The sequence below is a fragment of the Strix uralensis genome, chromosome 8 (genome assembly GCF_047716275.1).
Source record: "Strix uralensis isolate ZFMK-TIS-50842 chromosome 8, bStrUra1, whole genome shotgun sequence".
Classification (NCBI taxonomy): domain Eukaryota; kingdom Metazoa; phylum Chordata; class Aves; order Strigiformes; family Strigidae; genus Strix; species Strix uralensis.
Genome location: NC_133979.1, coordinates 24,163,742 through 24,184,880, shown reverse-complemented (window position 1 = coordinate 24,184,880; position 21,139 = coordinate 24,163,742). Strand labels below are relative to the sequence as shown.

At 42.2% G+C, this 21,139-nt stretch overlaps 1 protein-coding gene across 4 annotated transcripts in view; it reads left to right on the top strand.

Annotated features, from left to right (window-relative positions):
- The first annotated feature begins 6,754 nt into the window (after positions 1-6,754).
- Positions 6,755-21,139, top strand: part of VAV3 (vav guanine nucleotide exchange factor 3) — a 202,337-nt gene continuing 187,952 nt past the window's right edge. For all 4 annotated transcript variants that reach the window (XR_012629888.1, XR_012629887.1, XM_074876674.1 and 1 more), the window contains exon 1: positions 6,755-7,011. Coding sequence is in view for 2 of the 4 variants with exons in the window: in XM_074876674.1 (XP_074732775.1) it covers positions 6,808-7,011 (204 nt within the window). In the remaining 2 variants the exon portion in view is untranslated. The remainder of the gene's footprint in view (positions 7,012-21,139) is intronic.

Here is a 21,139-nt window from a genome sequence, read left to right as displayed (position 1 = left end):
CCCGGGGGAGTGGGATCTCACACTAAGTCTAAAACTGAACCTGCAGAAATGGAAGTGCACAACATTCAGAGGACAGTTCTGAAAATTTGTGTCCTGTGCTTGTGATGGCTTATTTTCCTGAAGACTAGGGTTCATGGCCTCTATTACTTTCAGGCCCTAATCTAGTGTTGTTGTCCCTGCTGCTGCAAATTAAATCCCAATGGCTGAATAAAGAGCCCCCTCACTCTTCAGCCTCTGTTGATGCACAGTCTAATGTTGGCCCAGCCTCATTAGACAAGGAATACTCAAGTACACTCACTTATGAAAAATTAAAAAAAAGTAAGTAGCAGAATGTTCTGAAATATTTATATTCTTTATTCTTAAAGAGAGACAAGTATGGGTAACATTAGAGATTAAGCTGCACTGCCTGCTGAAGTGTTTAGAAATATTTTGCCTGCTGAGTTCTCTAAAATTAAATTTGAATGTTTTGTTGTTAAAAATCATTAATATTTTTGACTTGTAAGCATAAAAGGAAGCTTTTATTTACCAGACTTAGATTACTGTGTAAATACAGATCTAACATTCTAAGTGGAAAACTGGAACAGTGTCTCAGAGGTTATATGTGACTGCCCTATTTATTATAATAGTTAAGACAGCATGAGACTAGAGACTGGTAGTAAATTTTGCCTTTAGGATATGAAAAATACTATTAATTTTGAAATAAATATTCTATTAGTTATAAACATTATTTCAGATATTCTTTCACTGTTTGAGTAGATATTTCATACATGGCACTTTTCAGTTTTCCAAACTTTAGGTAGAGTGGAGATTTTTTTATTTGAATGTGAAGCTTTTTTTCTGGATTTCCATATATTCAGACCTCATCCAGTGTACAATGTTTTCTGCAAGTGTCACACTTTCAGCGATTGATCCCTTCTTCCAACAATGCAGGAAAATCTTTCTAGATTCTTGCTTCTAGGTCCAGAATAGACTATGAAAAGCAGCTTTTCCTTGCTTTAGGGCTTACTTGTGCCAATTTCTAGCTTTGCATATTGAAGTTACATGCACTTGAATACCTTGACTTTTCATAAAAACATCGCTTTCTTGTCAGCTGGGACCACAATTATTTTGTCAGCACCTCCTTTCCTTCTGTCTTGAGTGAGTGAAGATGAGAGTTGTTGCTATCCTGTAACTCTATCATCTGATCTGGTTTTGCATTAAAATCATCATCAGACTGTTGAGAACAACCTATGGAAGATGAGAAATGGTGATGAACTGGGGGAAAGGAGTAAGAAACAGGTATATTGCTTAGAGGTGTTAAAGTCAGAGAAAATTGAAGAGGACCTACTAAGCCATGATGAAGGTTATGATTTTATTTACTGTTTCAGGTTGCTTGGATTCTTAAGAAACCAGCCTTTTTGGTATTTTGGTTAAAATACGTAAAGTAGTACCTGACAATTTCCTTTCCTTTCCTGACCTTAAATGTTTTCCTTGTCATAAATGCCATGGCTGTTTGCTGGCAGGAGGCAAGAAGCTGGCTGGCTGAGTCTTGCTTCCCTTTTTGTTCAGCACAAACAGGTGGCACATCATCAGCTTACTCCTTTTGTATGAATGGTTTTTAGAAAGCTGAAACTTGGGCTTCTGTAAAGCAAATATCCTATTTTAGGAATTCAGCATAGGATTCTGGACCCAGTGAAATGGGACAAGTTTCTGTTGACTTCAGTGAAAAGAAGATTTCTGGCAGGGGAAGTAAGTCAACTCTTAGGATGATTATTTGGTAGGTACTTGTTAGAGCTAGGTAGTCCGTTCGACTGCTTTGTTGTCTTATTTTGACATTGACTGGTCTAGATGGATCTTCCCTTGCAGCATCACTGAATAGGCTTTTCAAACATTCAAATGCATTTTATGTATTCAGGCAATTTTATACTAAAACAGTATCTTGGTGTTCTTTTGTTATGTTAGCATTTAGAGTTCCTCTCAGTTTAGAATTATCTATACATTTATATATCATGTTGTCTGTTTGCATCCTTCAGGTCTCTATTGAAAAGTAAATTTAATACAAAGTCCTGTTCCACTCAGTTGCCTACATCCTCCCAGCTTATTATTTTTATCATTCTTCTTTTGGTTTCAGTGCTTCATTTAGATTTCAGGTCACTTGTCTATGACTTCTTCCATGCAAACTTGAAATAGGTTTTTAAAGTAAAATGTAATGCTTTGCTGAAATTCAGATAGGATTGTCATTTTAGAATGTTTATTTTTAAAAGTCTGTCTGATTTGTAGTATAAGACTTTTCACAATAACACTAACAAATAATTAATAAACAATTGATTAAAAGTAGCATTGCTTTTTCACTTTCTGCCACAAAGTTCCTGAAGTAATTCTGAAACTGGAGCCTATAGCTATAGGATACAGCCAGATGCATCTGGGAGATCTTGATCCCTGCTAATACTAATTTTCAGTGGCAGACAGAAATTACTGAAGAATTCTGGTCAGTGATCTTACCCTCATCTACTTTTACTGCAAGATAAGCAGGCTACTTAAGAAATGCTGGACTCCAGCCACCTCCCTGTTATTCCCATCCAGCTGAAAAGAGAGTGGCTTGAGGGAGGCTTCTGGCCAGGAGCCATGGTAGCCCAATGCATTTCCAAACGGAGGAAGATACAAATGGCTGAGACACAACACTGCATATTCCAGCTCGCTTGCAGACCAAATGTAACTGAATTTTCTTACTGGTATAATTAAGTGGGTCTAATTGAGACACACTGAGCATGAGCTCAGGGCTGGCTCAGCCAAGACATGGGCCTTTAGTATCCATGAATGAGGGCAGTTCTTCACTTGAGCTTGCACTGCTTTCTCCCTGTAGCATTCAAAAATGCACTCAAGTGCAATTGTCAGAAGGCAGGAAAATTTTAAGTGCCAGAACTGATGAACCCATTGGTGAATAAGGGTATAAACAGGAAAAGGAAGTGGAGCCATCAATGCTCTTTGCGACAACATCTACCATTTTGTTATCTTTGGCACCTCACACGAGCCTAGGGCTCGTGGGCACTATTATATCTGCAAGAGCAATTGAAAAAGAGGGAATGCGTGTACATCTGTGGGTTTATTATTTTTTAAATGTTATTTATTTATTTTCCCCAACCTGAGCAATGTAAGTAATTTAAACACAGCAAGTGTGACAGTGGTAAATAATTATTTCAGAAAGCTTGCAAATGTGCCCTTATAAAACACACTGAGTTTCTTTTTTGAAATAAAGCAATAAGAAATGAGTTGGAAAATTGCCACCTTCATAGGATGCAGCCCAGGGTTAGAGTAAAGAAAACAAATTTATGATGATGTCTCCGTTAAGTAGACAGTTGTCTCCTGGAAGGAGAGAAAAACCATGCAAAAGCTGTATTTGGGTGCCTTTTGGTGAACAATTTTCCTTCAGACTTGCTGTTCTCTTAATAGATTTTTTTTTTGTGTATTTATGTTGCTGCTTTGCAGTATTTTGAAAGTGGCAATATATGTCTGAAATTTTACTGGTTTCTTTATAAAAAGTCTGAAGATAAAACTGCTTCAGCAAATGGCTTAATGATGCATTAAGAAAAAAAGTGTGTGACATACATTGAATCTTTTGAGCAATCTAAACTGAGATCTAGCTGCCAGGTTCAAGAATGTCAATCGATGTTAGTGAATCTGCAGGAGATGGACTGAGGTGACTTTTAAACCAGCTCCTCTTTCAATCCAGAGGTCCTCCAACCAGACAGATCTATAAGCAATTTTTGGAGTATGGGGAGAACAACAGGGTGGTATGTCTTCAGCAGCTGTTTCATTTAAAGCACTTGATATTTGAGCTATAGGATTTTCTGGGTTTTGTATCTATTAACAGCAAAAAATAAGTCAATGTAAAAGTAGCTCTTGAACACAAACAAATTTAGGATTGAGGGAAAAATTGAACCCCTTCCAGTAAATGACAGTGGACAATGTAGGAAGCTGAAGAAGGTTGTGAAGAGTGCTGCTAGAGAGGAGGAAAGTGAATGTGCAGATATTCCTGAACCTCAGTAGCAGTCAGCTTTCTGCTCTAGCAGGGCTGTGCTGACCATGACTTTCGGCTATGAATCCATTCACCCCTTCCCTTCTCAAGGCTTTGTAGAGAGCTAATTTTCTGGAATGTATGTGGTTATATGGATTCTTCTCCATTTGGAGGAATGTCACTCTGTTGATTACATGAGATACAGTAGAGGAACAAACCCATGGGTTTTGAATGAAATTTAGTTCTTATATTGCAGTATAACAGCCTATGACTAATAAATAATTTAAAACTGCAGTGTAGGTTTGTCAGATATTTAGAATTCCAACCACCACATTTAAAGCATACATATTCTTTGGATGTAAAATTTGGATTAAGGGGTGTTGGATTGCTCCTATTAAACCATGTAAAAAGATTAGATCCATTTGAGCAACTAGCCTGAAGTGCTTTTTTTGCTGTTTATGAATCAGAACAGTGCTCATTTTTCTGTATCTCTGCAAAGGCATCCCAACAGTTTATGTTGCTTTCAGGGTGCTGTACCACTGAATCTAGCTGGAGGCAGCTGAAGTGGGGATGCGGATAACATAGTGCAGATGCTTTTCTGTTTCTTTTATCTAATTTTTTCTGCCTTCTGCATTTGCTTCAGTGTTATGGCTGTTGCCAGTCTGAGAGTGGATAGCTTGTGGGTGCGACCGAATTCTTATTCATTTATCACTTCATGTTTAACTTGTCACAGAGAAAAAATGTTACTATGAGACCGTGTTTTATTGTATTCTTGATCAAATTGTTCCGATGTTAATTTTTGATGGATGATGATATCCAAATGATCACAGTGCAGGCTGTTAATTTCAGTCCCTTTTGATTTAAATTAGGAATTAAATTACCTCTAATTCTGCCTGGTTGTAGTCAGTCTGATACTTTGATGACATGTTTATGTTCCCTCTCCTCCAGCTGCTCAGGCATAAAACAATTCAAGTGTTGCCTTGAGCGGGCAGAGCCACCTGTTACAGGTAACAAAGTGTTTGGGCTGAGGTTGTTAAACAGAGAATTCACATCTGTCCTGATAAACGGGGGCCACATGGGCTGCCCACTGAGCAGGAGGGACCTGCTGAGAGTGGGGAGGGAAGCAGTACTCATGTTCTCCTGTGTAAGAGTTATTCTGAAGAGTTTAAGATCAGCTGCACTGCCACCAATCCTTTGAATCTTTTTATTCATGCAAAATCACTTGGTGCTAATTGGAGTTTATATTCTGTTAAAATGTGTTGCTGCTCCGAGAGGCCTGACCTGTACAGAGGACTTTTGTGAGCTCCCTCTGTGCTTGGGCAAAGCTGGAAGCCCCTTTAGTTAGTGAGCCCAGCTAATGCAAGCAGGGGTTTGAAAAGCAAGCTGACTGCTTGCGACTTTGTGCATCTTTAGGAATGGAACCAAATGCTGTTCCTAGATGTCCTTGAGCAACATTTGTGCCTCTAGTTAGGTGGTAAGGCAGACTTACCTCGTCCCATGATCTGCTGGGTGATGGCACAGATATTATGGATGGTGGAGCTGGATCCTTATTTTCTTTTTGGCTAATTGTAATGTGAAGTGGTGAGCTGTCCCGTGGCATGTTCTGCAGCCCTGCACTCATGATCCAAAGTTAATACAACTGTCTGCTCAGGAAAATGCTTGAAATAGTAGACATATCACCCGTTTAAAAAAATAAAAAAGTGAAGCAGCATTTTAAGTTTATGGAAATATGCAAATAACTTGCTAGGCTTCAGTTTCTGCAGCTAATTAACAGAACTTCTGTATTCATTCTTTCAGGAATTATTAAAAGCATTTGTGGGATTATTCTGAGTTTAGAAAGCAGTAAGTGTCAGGCTTTTAACAGAGGAGATGTGAAAACCAGGGATAGTTGTTGGCCTTCTCGAATAGTCATTTTAGTTTTCTGCTGTTAGAAGGCTTTCTCACCCTGGATTGTGGTTTTTTTCCCCCATAAATCAGCCTTTAATAGTACTTTAAAAGTGTTTTCTGTGTGTGTGTTTTTTTTTATCAACACTTTAATAGAGAAAAACAGTTTTTGTAGCCTTTTAAGTGACTTTTTTTTTTTGAGAAACTCGTTTCGGCACTGCTTCAGGAATCCAAATGAAATAGCTTTTGAGATGCAGATGATACTATGAACTCTGGTCTTTGTATTGTCTATTTTTGGAGTCTATCACCTTTAGTAACTTCAAATCACTTGAATAATTTTTTATGTGAAGTTACCTGGAAGCTTGTTGGAAGCTATTCCGTCATTTTTTTTTCCAAACTTAAAAGTGCAAATAAATTTCAAGTCGGTTAGTGCAAAGCATTTTAGGGGAGAACGGAGGGAAAACAACTCTGTGCCATGAAACATTCTCCCTCATTTCCAGAAAGAGTTGAGAGGGCTGTCTGACGATGCCCGACAGTTTGCTGCTTTGACCTCGGAGGGTTTGGCCGTTCCCTTAGAGAAGGAGTAGAAGCCCGACCACAGCCCAGGCCCGGCCGTTCCGCCCAGGCGCCGGTCCCCGGCGCGCCCCGCGGGGGCTCTACTTAGCCCGGCCCGGGGGCGCTGCGCGGGCAGACGGGCGGAGCGCCGGCAGGGACCTGTCGGCTCGGGGAGGGCGGCGGGGCTGCCCCCCGCGCTCGCCCCGCAGGCGGGACCCGTGCCGCGCCGGGCCGTGCCGGGCGGGCGGTGGGGGGCGGGCGGCCCCGCCTCCGGGGGCGGCCCCGGGGGCGGGCCGTGCCGTGCTGGCCGCGGCGGCGGCGGGAGGGCGCAGCAGGGGCCGCCGCGGCCGCAGCATCGCGGCGCGGTGGCAGGGATGGAGCCCTGGAAGCAGTGCGGGCAGTGGCTGATCAGCTGCAAGGTGCTGCCGCCCAACCACCGGGTGACCTGGGACACGGCCCAGGTCTTCGACCTGGCGCAGACGCTGCGCGACGGCGTCCTGCTCTGCCAGCTCCTCAACAACCTGCGCAGCCACTCCATCAACCTCAAGGAGATCAACCTGCGCCCGCAGATGTCCCAGGTGCGACCGCGGAGCCGCCCGCGCGTCTCCGCGCCGGGTCTCCGCGCGCTTTGTCTGCGGCTTCTGGCGGCGCGGAGCGGCCCCGCGGGGGCGGTGGGGGAGCCGTGGGGTGCGGGCGCTGGGGGGCGGCGGCCAGCTGCCGCCCGGAGCCTCCGCGCCCGGCGTAGGCCCCCTCCGCGGCGGCGGCGAGCGTGAGCCGCGGCCGGGCTGACCCGGGGCGGCCCCAGCCCCGCCGGGCTCCTGCCCCGCGCGTCCCGCGGGCTCGACGCGTCCCGGGCGGCGGGAGAGGGCGCGGCCGGAGCTGCGGGCTGGCGGCTCCCGGAGCCCCGGGAGGGCTCGCTGCCCGCGGCGGGGCGGGAGCCTGCCCGAACCCCCGCCGGGAGCCAGGCGGGCCAGTCCCATCGGGGCGGCCGTGCTGAGGCGGAGTTCCGCGCAGCGGCGCCGGAGCCGGCAGTCGAACCTTGCTGGGGACGTTAGTGCTTCGGCCGAGCAGTTTGCGGTGCACGCTGGCCTCTTGCTGCGAGTTGCCCGGGGCTTACCTGGGCACGCGAGAGGGGAGCGGGGGGCCGGAGGGGCGGGCGGGATGGCGCGGCGGGGGGAGCGGGGCCGGTCTCGGCCACCCGGGGCGCGGGCAGGAGCCGGGGGACGCGGGGAGCCCGTGGGGGTGGCGGGCGAGAGAAGCGGTGGGAAGGCTTGCCAGCTGGCCCTCGCCTCTCTCTGCGCCCTGCGAAGTTGAATGGTAACGAGGGGTTAGTAAGGAGAAATAGTGTTCTTGATAGCTGCTGGCCTGTGTTTTAGTGCCTTTTTTTCTGCAGACCCTTTTATAATTAGCTTTTTAAATGGATATTTTGGTTAAATGATAATGAAGTGTAATTCTAAATTCATCCCCTTTTAAGTGCATTTTTTTAGTTGGGACTGATGTTTTGTTACTGTGCCTCATAAAGCTGGTTTCAGATACCGAGGTAAGATTGTATTAACTATTCGATGAGCAGAGGCTCTCTATAGACATGACTTCCTGTCACTGCTTCGCGTACACCGGTGCCTCTGCACAGGCGGTGACAGCCGAGCAGATGTCTGAAAGGAAACTAAACTTCTAAGCCTTTCGTGTGTTTTAAAACATTGAGAAATAGCTACCTTGTAACGTTTCAGTGTTACGATTCTGTTTTAGGTTTACAGGAGTAAAAATTGCCATTCACGTTTACAACACTGGCAGAAAGCAGCAGTAGTGAATTACACTTTTGGGAGGAACGCTTTGTCCACAAAGTCAGTTATCGTCTTTCTTATTAATTCCCTTTTTTAGCAGCTATATTATACTACCAAGGGGACGTTTTCTGTAAGCCCACAGTGCAAAAAGGGAAAAAAGTATCAGGTATGTTTCAGCTAGTCAGAATGAAAACTCCCAAACCCTTGTATTAGATGCGAATGGTATAAAGCCGTCCCTGTGCGCTTGAGAGCTCAAGTGCCTGCTTGAATTCCTTACGCGGAGGCAATACTTTCATCTGTGTGATGGAGAGGTGCAGAGGGTGGGCTCCTCTGAACGGAACAAATCCAGATAAGTTGTCTCTCTGCACTGTTCAAACTCAGTGAGAACTTCAGGACTTGCTAAACTGTACCAGACCCCTGGTTTATATTTTCAGTGTGGTTAGATTGACTGCTTCCAAACTGACCCTTTTTCAGTTTAGCTTGCAGACCTATAAATACGTTGCATATCAACTGTTGGAAATGGTTTCTTGCCCTGCTTAAAACGGATAAAAGGTATAGAAACAGATTCCCCTTTTTTTAATGAACTAGAAAGGTGTCCTCGTGATATTACACAGTATTTTCCGGATGGCTAACTCGTTGAATCAACTTCAGTTAGAGATTAATGCTGCTTGTCTGGACCAATATTACTTAGTTTTATTTTTGATGAATTAAAACCGTGGTGGTCTCCTTCAGTCTGCTAAAAATAAGTATCAAGATGCTCTGCTGTCTTCTTTTGTAGAGCAGGTTTGGGAGTCAAGATTAGTCTTTATTTCTCTAAGTGCATTTGAAATATGGATTATAATTGTAGATCTTGGGTTATTTATAATGTGTATTTTGAACCTGAACTTTGTATAATGTAGCTACTGGAATTGTTTCACAGCTGTGACAGTTGCCTCCTTGTCCGTGTGTCTGCTGTACGCCTGAGGAACCTGCACTCCGCCGTGCTGCAGGCCACTCTCTCCAGTGGTGCCTTTCTGCCTTACACTGATTTCACCTTTGAAACAGGAGAAACTGTTGCTGGATCAAAATCTATAATGGATAACTCTACGCAGCATTAAATTTACTGGGAATGTTACCTTTGCTTTCTGCAGGATCAAGGTTTGGCCATCTTAGTGAGGTTCTGTGGGGTTTAATGAAAAACCTCTTGGAAGAGATACTTTCTGCTGGAAAGGATCAGTTGGTGAAAGTTTCAGAAATTATTAAAAATGTAGTAGGTTGAAATTCTGCAAGTTGCTTGTAGTTGCTGACTGTAAAGGGGTCTTAGCAGTAACTTATGCTGGAGTCTCAGGGGCTTGAAGGTTATTAATTTGGTGAGATCTACTTGGAGTTGAGCTCTAAATTGTGAGTTTTTTCAGAATAATACTTGTCAGTACATGAAGACATTTCCTGCATCATACGATCTTGGGGTCTTGTAGAAGCACTAGCTAACTCTCCTTTTCTTTGTGGGGCAGTGATTTATAGACATTGGAGGCATGGGGTGACAGCAGAGTTAGCATTAGGGATGGAAATCGTCTTGGCTGCTGGCTGTGCAGTCAGTCCAAACATGCTGCTGTGTCTGTACTGCTTAGCTGAACTGTTTGAACCTCGTGTGGCCCTTAGCTGTCATCTTCTAGAATCGAGCTGCATCTCCCATACTACCTGATCTGATGTTGTTTTCTGCCACAAAATCAGAATGGCTCAAGGGATTCTTACTGCACAGTTTTTGAGCAATAAAAACAGAGAATGAGAAGGGTGGATGAAGGCTTCACGAATGGGCCTCATGGAAGGCAGACTGTGTGATTTTTAGCCTTGTCTCTTACTGCTGTTGACATTTATCAGGCCTTTCTCTACAGATCAAGTTTTCATGTCTTGGGGGCTAGTTATAAATGCAGCAGCACCAAAGAACAGAAAAGTGAGAGGTGGTGCCTTAGGCAGACCTGGGAGTAGATGTCAGGCCTCTCACATAAGAGAGTCAAGTCTCTTCCATTTCATTACATATTTATTTTTTCAGAAGGAACGTGGCAGATCAGACATCAGTGACACTCATCAGCTTGGCTCAGTAGACCTTGGTAACCCCTTAAAAGCTACATCAGAAGTGTAGAGGGATTGTGACTGATGCTGCTGCTTCAGGTTCCGCTTTTTGTTGGAGCCTCATTCAGTCAAAGAGCAGCACTGTTGCTTTACTTTGTAAGCACCCGACTGCTGCCGGCTCTCGGGGCAGGAATAGAAACTGAGGCTGGTGATGCTGAGCATTGCAACATGAACATGTGCTTGACCAAATGGCAGCGGGTATGTTCTCTTTTATGGGCTGGCTAGCACGGGGATCTGCATGCCTTTGTCCCACCAGCAGCCACGCACCTTGTGTCACAGCTGTTCTCGTGGGTGGGCTGTTTTATGCATTTGAAATTCATGGATTCACCCCCGCCCCCTACCTTTTTGGAGATATCTGTGCCTGTGTAAGAGAAATGTCTCGGTGGTTTTAGGTTGCAAAACATTGGGTTTAGAAGCTATTTGAATGCTGGATGTTTTTGTCTGCATTTCTGTATGCTTATGAAAATATTTATATCTGGTTAGTGGAAGTTGTCCTTTGAAGAACAGAAGCTGATTCAGTCAGTTAGCTTTCCAGCAAGTAAGCCTCAGATGTGAAAGTATAAACCTCGCATATATAAAGGAGGAGCAGTGTTGTTTCTTTGCCAATGAATCTTCCACCTCCGGGTTGGCAGCTGAATGCTGCCTAGCTCCTGTCTGAGAAGCTGGTGTGTCTCAGTGCGAGGTCCCCTGTGAAAAATTACACGTGGGCTTCATATGAGATTGGCAACTCTTGGGTTCAGGGACATTCACATCCAGGTTTTTTTTTTTTCCATTGTGACTGAAGAGAACAGGAGAGTGTTGGTGCTCTCCTGTTCAAGGAAGCTCTTGTGTCAAGGCCCAAAAACACTTTGCTGTTTGAACTCCCACGAGCTAGCAACGTTAGTTGTTGTTTTCAACCGGTGTATGTGCCATCAGAAAAGGAAATTTGGAAGATGGATCAAATAATGTCTTTTGGCCTTAACTGTAGGGGAGTCTGCCTGAATCAGACTTGAGAGTTGGTGTTGTGAAAGCAGTCTTATTGCAGGCACCATGTGAAGAAGCACTAAACCTTGCAGCTACTGGGGATGGAGCTGGAAGAGGGCATGTGCTAAATGAAATGCAGAGGTGTGACTGACATGGTAGTACCTTGTAGGATTTCCCCTGGATTGTGGCATAGGTGCCTGGTGACAGTGAGATGGAGGATGGAGCACTGCAGCTCAGCATCTGCATCTTCCATGGGAGCTGTTCACTGTAGCAATCCTCAGATGCTATGCTGCCTCTTGGCTAATGTAGGCTGGTGAAAATAATAAAAATAGAAGTGATCCATAACAGAGAGTACTAATCCTAATGTTTAATCATAATCACACAAGATTTTAAATAATTTATCACCAGAAATATAAAATCTAAACCAACAGATTATGATGGATTTTCAGAAGATGCCATCTGTTTAATGCTTATCTTTTATCTTTAATACTTTGCAAACTAGTTTTGAAATGGTTTTTGCAAGGCATTTAGTTAACTTGAGAGAGATTGCTAAACAGGAAAACTGCACTTAATGCAATACTGGCATGAGAGTTTACTAAAGGGGATGTTGACATAGATTAAATATTAAAAATAACTATTTCCTATTATTCTAATAAAAATAAATTATCCCTCACTTTGTATTAAAAGTTCAAATGTTTTCTAATTTTAGGGAGTTACTTTTTTTGGTGTGACCATGTAGTCCAGAGGAAGTTCATTATCTTTGTCATCCATGTTATATTTTGGTGTGGCAACTGAGCTTTTGAGCAGGAGTTTTATTGTTCTTGGTTACAGTGGTATCAGGTAGCCTCAGGATGTGGGTGTGCCGAAAGACATACCTCTCGGTTTCTTCTGATCCTGCCTTTGGCTTGGAGCTTCCCCGTCCCCCATAAGCGATAACCCTGATCTCCTGCCCCTAACTTGGTGAGCGTGCATCCCACCTCTGCAAGCTTCCTGCAGGTGGGTGTGCCTCCCTGTGCTTTCCCCCATGTGTGTCTCCCTGCAGCCATGCTGCTAGATTTTTTTGCTTTTCCTTCCAAATTTTAGCCTAGGAGAGTGTGCCAAATGTCAGGGTATCAAACTTTGTGTGCCAGATGGCTCTGCAAAGGAGGTAACAGGAATGGTCTCTTGACTCTGCATGTTATCTACAAGAGTGGGATGTGAGTGGGTGCCCTGACCTCTGAGCATGAGGATGTCATTTAGGTCTGGGAATTTAGGAGGGACCAAATAAGCTAAATGAGAAAATAAAAGGGATTCGGAGTGGTGCTTGTGGCCCTTCCTAGGAGTAGTGAGATATCAGTAATCTATTTTCCTTGGGCAGAGAGATCTTTGAGAGAACTGTCATGCAACAAAACTCTTATTCTGTGTTTGCTTGTTATGTTAGGTGCTAGGTTGTTGAGTACCACAAAGATATATTTGTATCAGTACAGTTTTTCAGAAACTGCAAAACTTTTTGGGCTTGAACAACAGTTTGGGAATTGGTTCAATTTTTGTAAGTGTGTAGCAAGAAGAGATATATTCAAAAAACCCTCATCTTCTGGAATTATTTAAAACTGACTGTGTGTATTCAATGTAATTATTTTAAATTTTTTTTCTGAACTTTTCAGATTTTTTTTTTCAATCTCTTTGCTTACTTGCTGGTACTTCAGTCTACTAAAGGTTTTTGGTGCATTTAACTTTATTTCCATGATTTATCTAAATGAAAACTGTATTGGCCATAAGATATATCCATAAGATGTATTAACCATAAAAGATATATTTATCCATATGCATGTTATGTGTACATATGCATATCTTATACATGTTGGACTTGGTAAAATATTTTGAACAAATATTTGTTCAAAGCAAAACCTTAATATGACCTCTATGGTTTATGCTAAGAAAAGCAACTGACATGAAAGTAGTGACCCAGTTTTTCTAGGTAATTCTTCTTACCTTAAGAAGATGGAGAAAATAGTATTTGAAAACTGATGAAATTATTTTTTTTTCTTAATTGATTCACTTTGATTCTTTTTGGTTGGGGGGAAGGGAAAATGCAGTTGTACTGTATTGTAAAGCTTATTTTACATGCTGTATTTATCATACAGTTATTAAATGCTGCATATGCATCTTGCCAAGAATTGTCTCAAATGTTCCCTCCTGCACAAAATTTTATTGTGTTGGAGCTGTCTAATGCATTAACAGGAAAAATATTCACACTGGTTTCTCACAGAGGCTATAGTGTGTGTCAGCAGTGAATAACTTAAATTCATGTCTGTGTATAGCATGCATGCTGCTGTGTCATGTGGAAGAAGCCAAGTTATTTTCTGAGCCTTGTCTGACAATGGTGGGAGACCTGTGATAGTGGCAAATTGAAGAACTGCTTATGAAAAGAAACAAATAATTCAAAAGGGCTTAAGGGGAGAGAAAAGGATATATAAGAATAATATATAAGAAATAGGAGGAAACAATCAAAAGAAACAAATATGGAACTAGAGAGAATGGTCAGGAAAATTTGGGAAGCTGGATTGAAGGGGGCGTTGGCAAGCAAGACATTGGGGATTTTGAGAGGACAGGAAAAATAGTTTAAGATTTATCCCAAGATAAGTACAGAAAACCAGTCTTGGATATACTGTTATTCTTTAATGGTAATGGCATTATACCATTTAATGGTGGTGTGCCAGTCTCTGTTATAATGTACTGCCTTAGGACTGTGAGGTCCGGGAGGTTATTTACCAGGCTGCAGCACTGCATGTCAGGATGGGTTAGTACAATACGTTGGTACAATTTGTGCACCAGTGAGCAAGAGGATCTGGCATTTCTCGCCCACATCCCTTTCCTACTCTCCTTTGAAGGTCAAAAGATCTGATTAAATTGTAGGTGTAAAGATTAAATCATAGAAGGTAAGGAGGGAAAGGGCTGCATGGCGAGAGGCAAGGCAGCTGCTGGTGGACAGGGGGTGAGGGAGAGGACCCTGCAGGGAGCGTGGTGGGGCATCAGTTGGGGCCATATCAGCAGGGACCTGGCAGCTCCTGGCCCTGGCATAGCTGAGCCTGGGCTTGACTGGTGTGGGTGCTGGGGAGGAGGGTTAACTGGGAGCAGCAGCTAGCGGGCTGGTGAGAGCCATGGTCAGGAAGGACTTCCAGAACACAGTTTGATATTGGTGAAATAGAGGCAGGCAGGCAAGCAAAGAGATGGCTTTCTGCTGACGTGATGTTGGCTCCCTGACCAGCAGCTGACCCAGATGGGGACAGGACAAGTGCCTGTAGCTTCAGAGGAGACTTGCTGGAGTGTGCTCCCTCCGTGCACCCGCCGTGTGCCAGGGGAGCAGGGAGCTCGCATCCGGACCTGAGTGCGTCACTGCCTGTCTCAAGCGGGGAAGTCCTGATTTGTGCCCTGCGTTGCGTGGGTATCTCTGACTACAGAGGAAGATGTATCATTTTATTAGGTCACTGACAGTTTCTTTAAGTTTTACTTGATATAGGGGTGTCGTTTTTTGAACTCGTTCCCCCTGATGCTAAAATTGTATCTGTAGTTCTTTAAAAACCGAACCAAACAAAACCCCCCATCAAAACACTTTTTTATTCTTGTTTCTGTTGCTCCAAAACAGCATTGCAGTACTTCCATATTATTCCATAATACTCCATAGCAATGTGTTGTACTACCTTACACTGTTATTTCAGCATTTAAAAAATTCTGTTTCACACAAAAGTACAAATGGATGTGTACTTTGTCAAATATGCTATTTTTTTTCCCCTGCACTTTCCACTTGGTATCAGATGGAGCTGCCTTTTCTTTCCTCTTATTTTGCTTTGACAAGCCAAGTTTAAGACTTCAGGCATTGTGAAATACCAGCTGTTTGCTAAGACTGGCAATATGTAAAACACAATCTGAACTGACATCTTTGTAGTAAGGTTTTGAATTTTTGTATTTGGGAGAAAGATGTTCCCTCAAAGCTCAGTGAATGCTGTTGGCTCCAGTTCAACATATTGTCAAGTGAGAACATATCTTTTAGAAAAAATATCTGTCAATGACCCTTTCTTTCATCCTGTGTTAAATGATGATAGTGAATGTCTTAGTAACATGAAACACTGAGGGACTATTAATAGGATATTTGATTCTTTGTATATTCAAGACATGAAGCCTTAGTCCCGAATTGCATAATATAGTGGCATCGTAGCAATTTGTATAAAAGCCACTCATGTATTTTTTTTAAAACGCTTTTGCAGACCTACAGGTATGAACTAATGTAACTTGGAAAATTAAGTTCAGCTTTCTTGTATTACAATCCAAAATATTTTGGGCCTGTAAATTGCCTTTCAATCAGAATTTTATTTTCTAATTGGTTAGTAGGGATTCCGTTAATCTGTCATGACCTATTTTTCCCTAGTTTTATCCCTTTAAAAATCACTTGAAAGTTATTTTAAATGATATAGAGAATATGGTATGTGCCTTGCAGAAGGAAATAAAATGTATATTTGACATTGTTGCTATAATAAAATGTTTTCTGAAAAAAAACATAAAGCTTTTTTTAAAGCATATTTTTAACTGATAAAGCTTAGCAGGACAAGATGATTTCTATTTCCAAAATCCTTAGATATGCCCTTTAATCCTTGATACCATCAAATTTACCTGTGTGTTTTCAAGTTATATAAGGGTGTGTACTGTATAATCTATACTTAAGATACCTTGTACCATTGCTTGTTCCTACGCCCACATCATTTCTACATGGAAAGAAGCCTTATAGTCAACTAAAGAACAATGATTAGAGCTTGGACCCTGAAAATTTTGACTGTCAAAACAGCCTCACTTCACTGTTGTGTAGGAAACTTGATGCTCAAAAAAACTAATGCATTATTTTGTCTGCCTGCACTCTTAAATTAATACTGTGATAATGACACCATCATAGTCTGTGTAATTCCTTGTGTTTTCCTTGCATGTTGGCAGTCAAGATTTAAATTATGCTTACATGCTCCCATGATTGACTTCAAATTCCCACCAACTACTACTCCATGTAGCAGTCATGCCTTATATCAGCTGATAAAGGGCCATGAGGGCAATGTTATTTTTCCCTCTGAATTCCTCAGGATCTATGAGTAAATATGTCCAATTCCAGTGCAGAGATGGTTAAAGGTAGATGGAGGACCACACCTTCACTGCACTAATGTACCCGTCAGATTTTAGGTGTCTCTGGATGGAGGTATGGTGATGATATAGTCCTACCATGTGAACTGTAACTCGGGGTAAACGCTCATTAATCCTACTTGTCTCTGTAGGACTTAGATCAAGCTTTGAATTTCTCCTGGAGATAAGTAGAAAGTAGGAAACAGCAGAGAGAATGTTCGAACTATTGCTATTGCCTGTAGCTTTTACTCTCAAAATAGAAAGACTGAGATTGCCTGAAGTGCCCTTGCTGGCTGCTGCCTTTGGGCTCATGGTCAGTTGATGTCTGGTTGGTTGCAAAGGGATTTCTGCCAAGCTTTAAAAATGTAACTTGTATTTAGACAGATGTTTTGAAAACCTCTTCATGCTACTTTGTGGCTCAAGTTTTGCATTTCAGAGCAGTACTAGTTTTGCTAAATTGCACCAAGTTGGGTGAGGAAACATTTAAGTTTCACTTTCTCTTAGTGGTTTACTCTTCATGTGTGTGCACAAAGTGATGCAGAATTTCAGGTTGTATCACATACTTCTCTGAATTGGCAATTGCTTATTTTTAAATACTGTTGAAAATTCCTGCTGAGCTTTGATTTCTCACCCTCGTTTTTTTAAATTTTTTTTGTGGATCTCACTTTTGGGGTGCTTGATATGAAGTAATAGTTTTTGGGTCTTAACTAGAGGGCTTGTTTGGGATGTGAGTATGTCTTCTTAGGGCTGTTTGGTTCTGGGGGATTCCTAGAGCATTTTTAAAAGTGGAGAATATGTTAAAACCTTAAGTAGTCTTTAACAGGTGTGTAAATGTACTGAGGTTTATGGGAGTCCTAAATGGGGTTCACCCAAGCCATTTTGTTTTTTTGTTTCGAGTTCTGCTGGTCCCAGTTATGTCCCAGTTTTCTTTTTATCCATCCAAGGAGAGCAGTGTGAGCTTACCCACCGCTCTGCCTTGATGTGAATCACTACAAGGAGTCATGAGAAAGTTATTCAGGGTCTGTGTTCATTCAGTTTGCAGTTGTGGCTGACAGCACTGAATATGGTGATGAGTCTTTGTGGAGTGCAGAGGCCACTGATTTCACTGTAAGGTATGCTGAACAGATGGTAGTCTTTGTAAAAGCTGAGGTTTAATTCCACATTTGTTGTTCTCAGTGATGCCTTTAAGCAATATTGTTGGTTAGAAGGACTGTGCCTTAGAAAATGCTTGCAGCTACTGTCTCTGTGCTGTTGCAGGTTTTATGAAGCGTTATGGAAATGACTCCAGTAATCCTACTGGAATGCTTCTATAGTTGTATCAGAGTCCTATAGATTTCGCTTCCCGCAGAAGACCCTGGTAAATTGATTAACTGAGTTGAAAGCGTTCTGGCCCGTGTGATTTGCATGCGAATGCCGACGTAGTGATGGGAGAGGGTGCCGATGTAGGAATGGCTGAGCCATGCTGGAAACAGCAGGGCTGTTCTTCATGAGAAGCGCCTGAGCAGCAGACTGGAGCATATTTCAAATTTGTGTGTCTTTCCAACTATAATTGCTCAGATTCATGGACCTCTGGGGAATCTGCTTAATTTAAACTATCTACATTCTCTTTTCTGAGAATTTAGGTTCTTGTAGCTTGTAAGCCCCATAGCACAGCATGTTATTTCAAGAGCACAAAGCTCTAGCAATAATAAATGTAATGTGAATTATTCTTCAGCATTAAAATACCTATTATGAAATAAAAAAAAATAATCTCTTGGAGTTGTGTGTGGGATTCTCAGTTACAATGACAAGTATTCCTGGAGGTTTGTTTTTTTTTCAAGAAATTGTAAGTTGTTTACTGTGGCCAATGGGAGAAACATAAGAAAGCAACTACTAATTAAAAAACCCCTAAAACAAGAGGGAGTGTATTTTGTAACATTCTTAGCACACCTCACTAGGAACAGGCCTGAGGAGTAGATCCTTCTTTGATTGTTAGTATAACAGTGGCCATGAATTCATATGGCCTGTGATTAGCAGTGAAGAAAGGCTGAGATGTTGTCCTTTGGGGCAGAACTGGTGTTTTGGTGGGGTTTCTCAGTGTAGGCCTCCTGATGGTGGTGGTCATTAATTAAGGACTTGGTCTTTCTGCTCAGAACTCATTGCCATTTCCATGCTATGGGAGGGCAGGCGTGGGGAATGGCTCTCTAAGTCTTAAAAACCGTTTTCAAAATTTGTGGCTCAACATGCAGGACTACAAATATATTTTGCTAAACCATCTATGTTTGGAAATAAGACTCCTAAGTGATGTGTCTTTTTCATTTCAGTGAGGAACAGTGGTTTCATCTAATGTTGTTTGTAAAATTTGTGGTGGATCAGTTCTACAGGAAAATTAGTCCTCAAAAGGTTTTTTTAGGAATGCTAGTCTTGGGAGATGTTCTTTAAACTATTTGGAAAAGAAATGCAGTAGCATTTAGCTTTTCCTGTTTTGTGCTGAATATCATTAGAGTTTGACCTCAAAATGCAGTGTTTCAATAAAGTCATGTTAAAGTTTAATGAACTTAAAATGCCTTTCATCTTGATTTGAAAGAGCAGCAGATTTGGAAGTGTTAGGATTTCTGTAGGATATTTCATTTTCCTGTTGGCTCTGCTAGTGACAATTTCTTTTCAATTTTCCTTGTTTCTCACATTTTTCTGCCTTGACTCAGGTGCCTCGATCTTATCTATCAGAAACCCAGACTGCTCTGTGATTAGTAAGAGGTATTGCTCTGACAGGTCTGGGCATTTTTACATTTTGTTTTTCCTTCCTTTCTTTCTTTCTTTCTTGTCTCTACTTCTCCCTCATTTTGACTCATCTCAGTTCTGCAGCTTGTTCTGTGCTCATGCTCTCAATCTGGTCTGTATTACTTTCACCTTCTCCATTTGCCTTTCCCCTCCCCCTGGTATTTTCTTCTCCCTCCAGTGCATCTGTTTCCTCTTTCACTTCTTTCCTGATGCTCTTTCTTCCTTTCAGCTGTTTTCCCTGCCCTGTTGTCTTCACTGTTCCTGTTGGCCTCGTCCCTCCGCAGATCCTCTGAAATCTGTTTCCTACATGGATGAGAGCGTGTCTCCTCCGGAAACTGCTGCCTGCGTAGGTGAGAGTGCTGGGCAGGAAGGCTTGAGTGGAAGTTAAATTTTTAGGACCAGGGAACACAGGAGTTTCAGGGGACCAGACAGCACTTGAACAGTAATTGCATGTTGGGCTGTTTTAAGTTGCTTTTCAGTGACTACTTTTTGTAAATGGTGATTGCTTTGCTTTTAACCATTATTTTAAAGATTTCTGCGTCTTTCCTGTTGCAGTCAGAGGTTTCCAGTATATGTGAGCGTGTCTTCGAAATTGTTTTGCAGCTTGCTACAGGTGGTGGGGTAGACCACTCTAGTGGGGAGCGATGAGGATGAAAGCTACTGGTGGGAGTCTGCAGGGTGAATCAGCCATTGATGCTGGAAACTTGTTCTTTTCAAAGGCAGCATCCCTTGATTCCTGTCCCTCCCACCAACCTCTGGAGGTTTGTGCCACTGCAGCAGTGCTTAAGCAAAATTTTTCTGGGGTTGTGTCCTGAGGGAGCAGGTGGGGATGGGAATGGTAGTTATTTTTAACCACTTTTCAGATTGATTATCTATGTTGCTTGCAAGGCAGAAATAGCCAGCTCTGCTAGCCAACATGCACATCCTGCATGTCCCTCATGTTGGGCATCAGTCTCCATGGTTTCTTTCTCTCTCTTTCCAGTGAGATCCACTCAATCTTCAGGGGCTGATAGACATGATAATTTTATTTCTGCTTCCCAGGCTGGAGGTGAGAGGACTATTTATACACAAGGTGAAACAGCCACTGCAGCTAAGTATCTGAACTGTGATATAAAAGCATTTGTGACACAATGGTGTCCTTGAGGGATTACCTTGATGACAACTGTAAATCACGTTAGATGGAAATTTAACAGTAACTTTGTCAGTGATTATTTTTTATTTTATTCAGACAAGATTTTTTTTCTTCAGGTTTCTGGAGTTTTGCTTGCTTGCTTTCTGTGGATGGACACAGTCTTTATAGGCCCGGTATAATTCATAGGCATTGCAGGCAGAGAAGGTGGCGATGACTAGCTGGTTACTCCACCAAAGTCTGTGGATGTGCTGTAACTGAAAGCTCAGTAGGGTCAAGGCATAAATGGCCAGTAACTGTCTTGTAAACAAGCACCTCTTGTCTTCATTTGTTCACATCATTTCTCCCCTTGTGAAGGTGAAGCAGTTCAGTATTACCATTTGAGAGTTATTTTTTTAAAGGTTCTCATGGGACTAAATGAAAATTTTGTCATGCAGTTCCTGGTTTAATGGAGAACATGTATTTGAAGAATAATTCTTGTGATATTCATCCTACTGTGCTGGTTGATTTTATGGTTTTATATAATTTGAAGTACTAGAGCATCTTTAAACTGTTTGTTTCATGATGACATACTGATGAAAACTTAATCCATGTCAGTGATTTTTTTCTTTAGTAGTGGATCTTTCATAACTTCAGAATCATTTTCCTCACATGACCCTTCAGAACTGAAATATGCTGCTGGGAAGAAGGTGGCTTTTGCTTAGTTTTCTAGTTGCATTGATGTTTTCCATCATTAAAGTTTTCCACTGTAAAGTCTGGCCCACTCGTTTATGCTTCCTTCAACCTTTATTCATTTTTAGTAGTTGTGAGAGTGATTTTTAACTA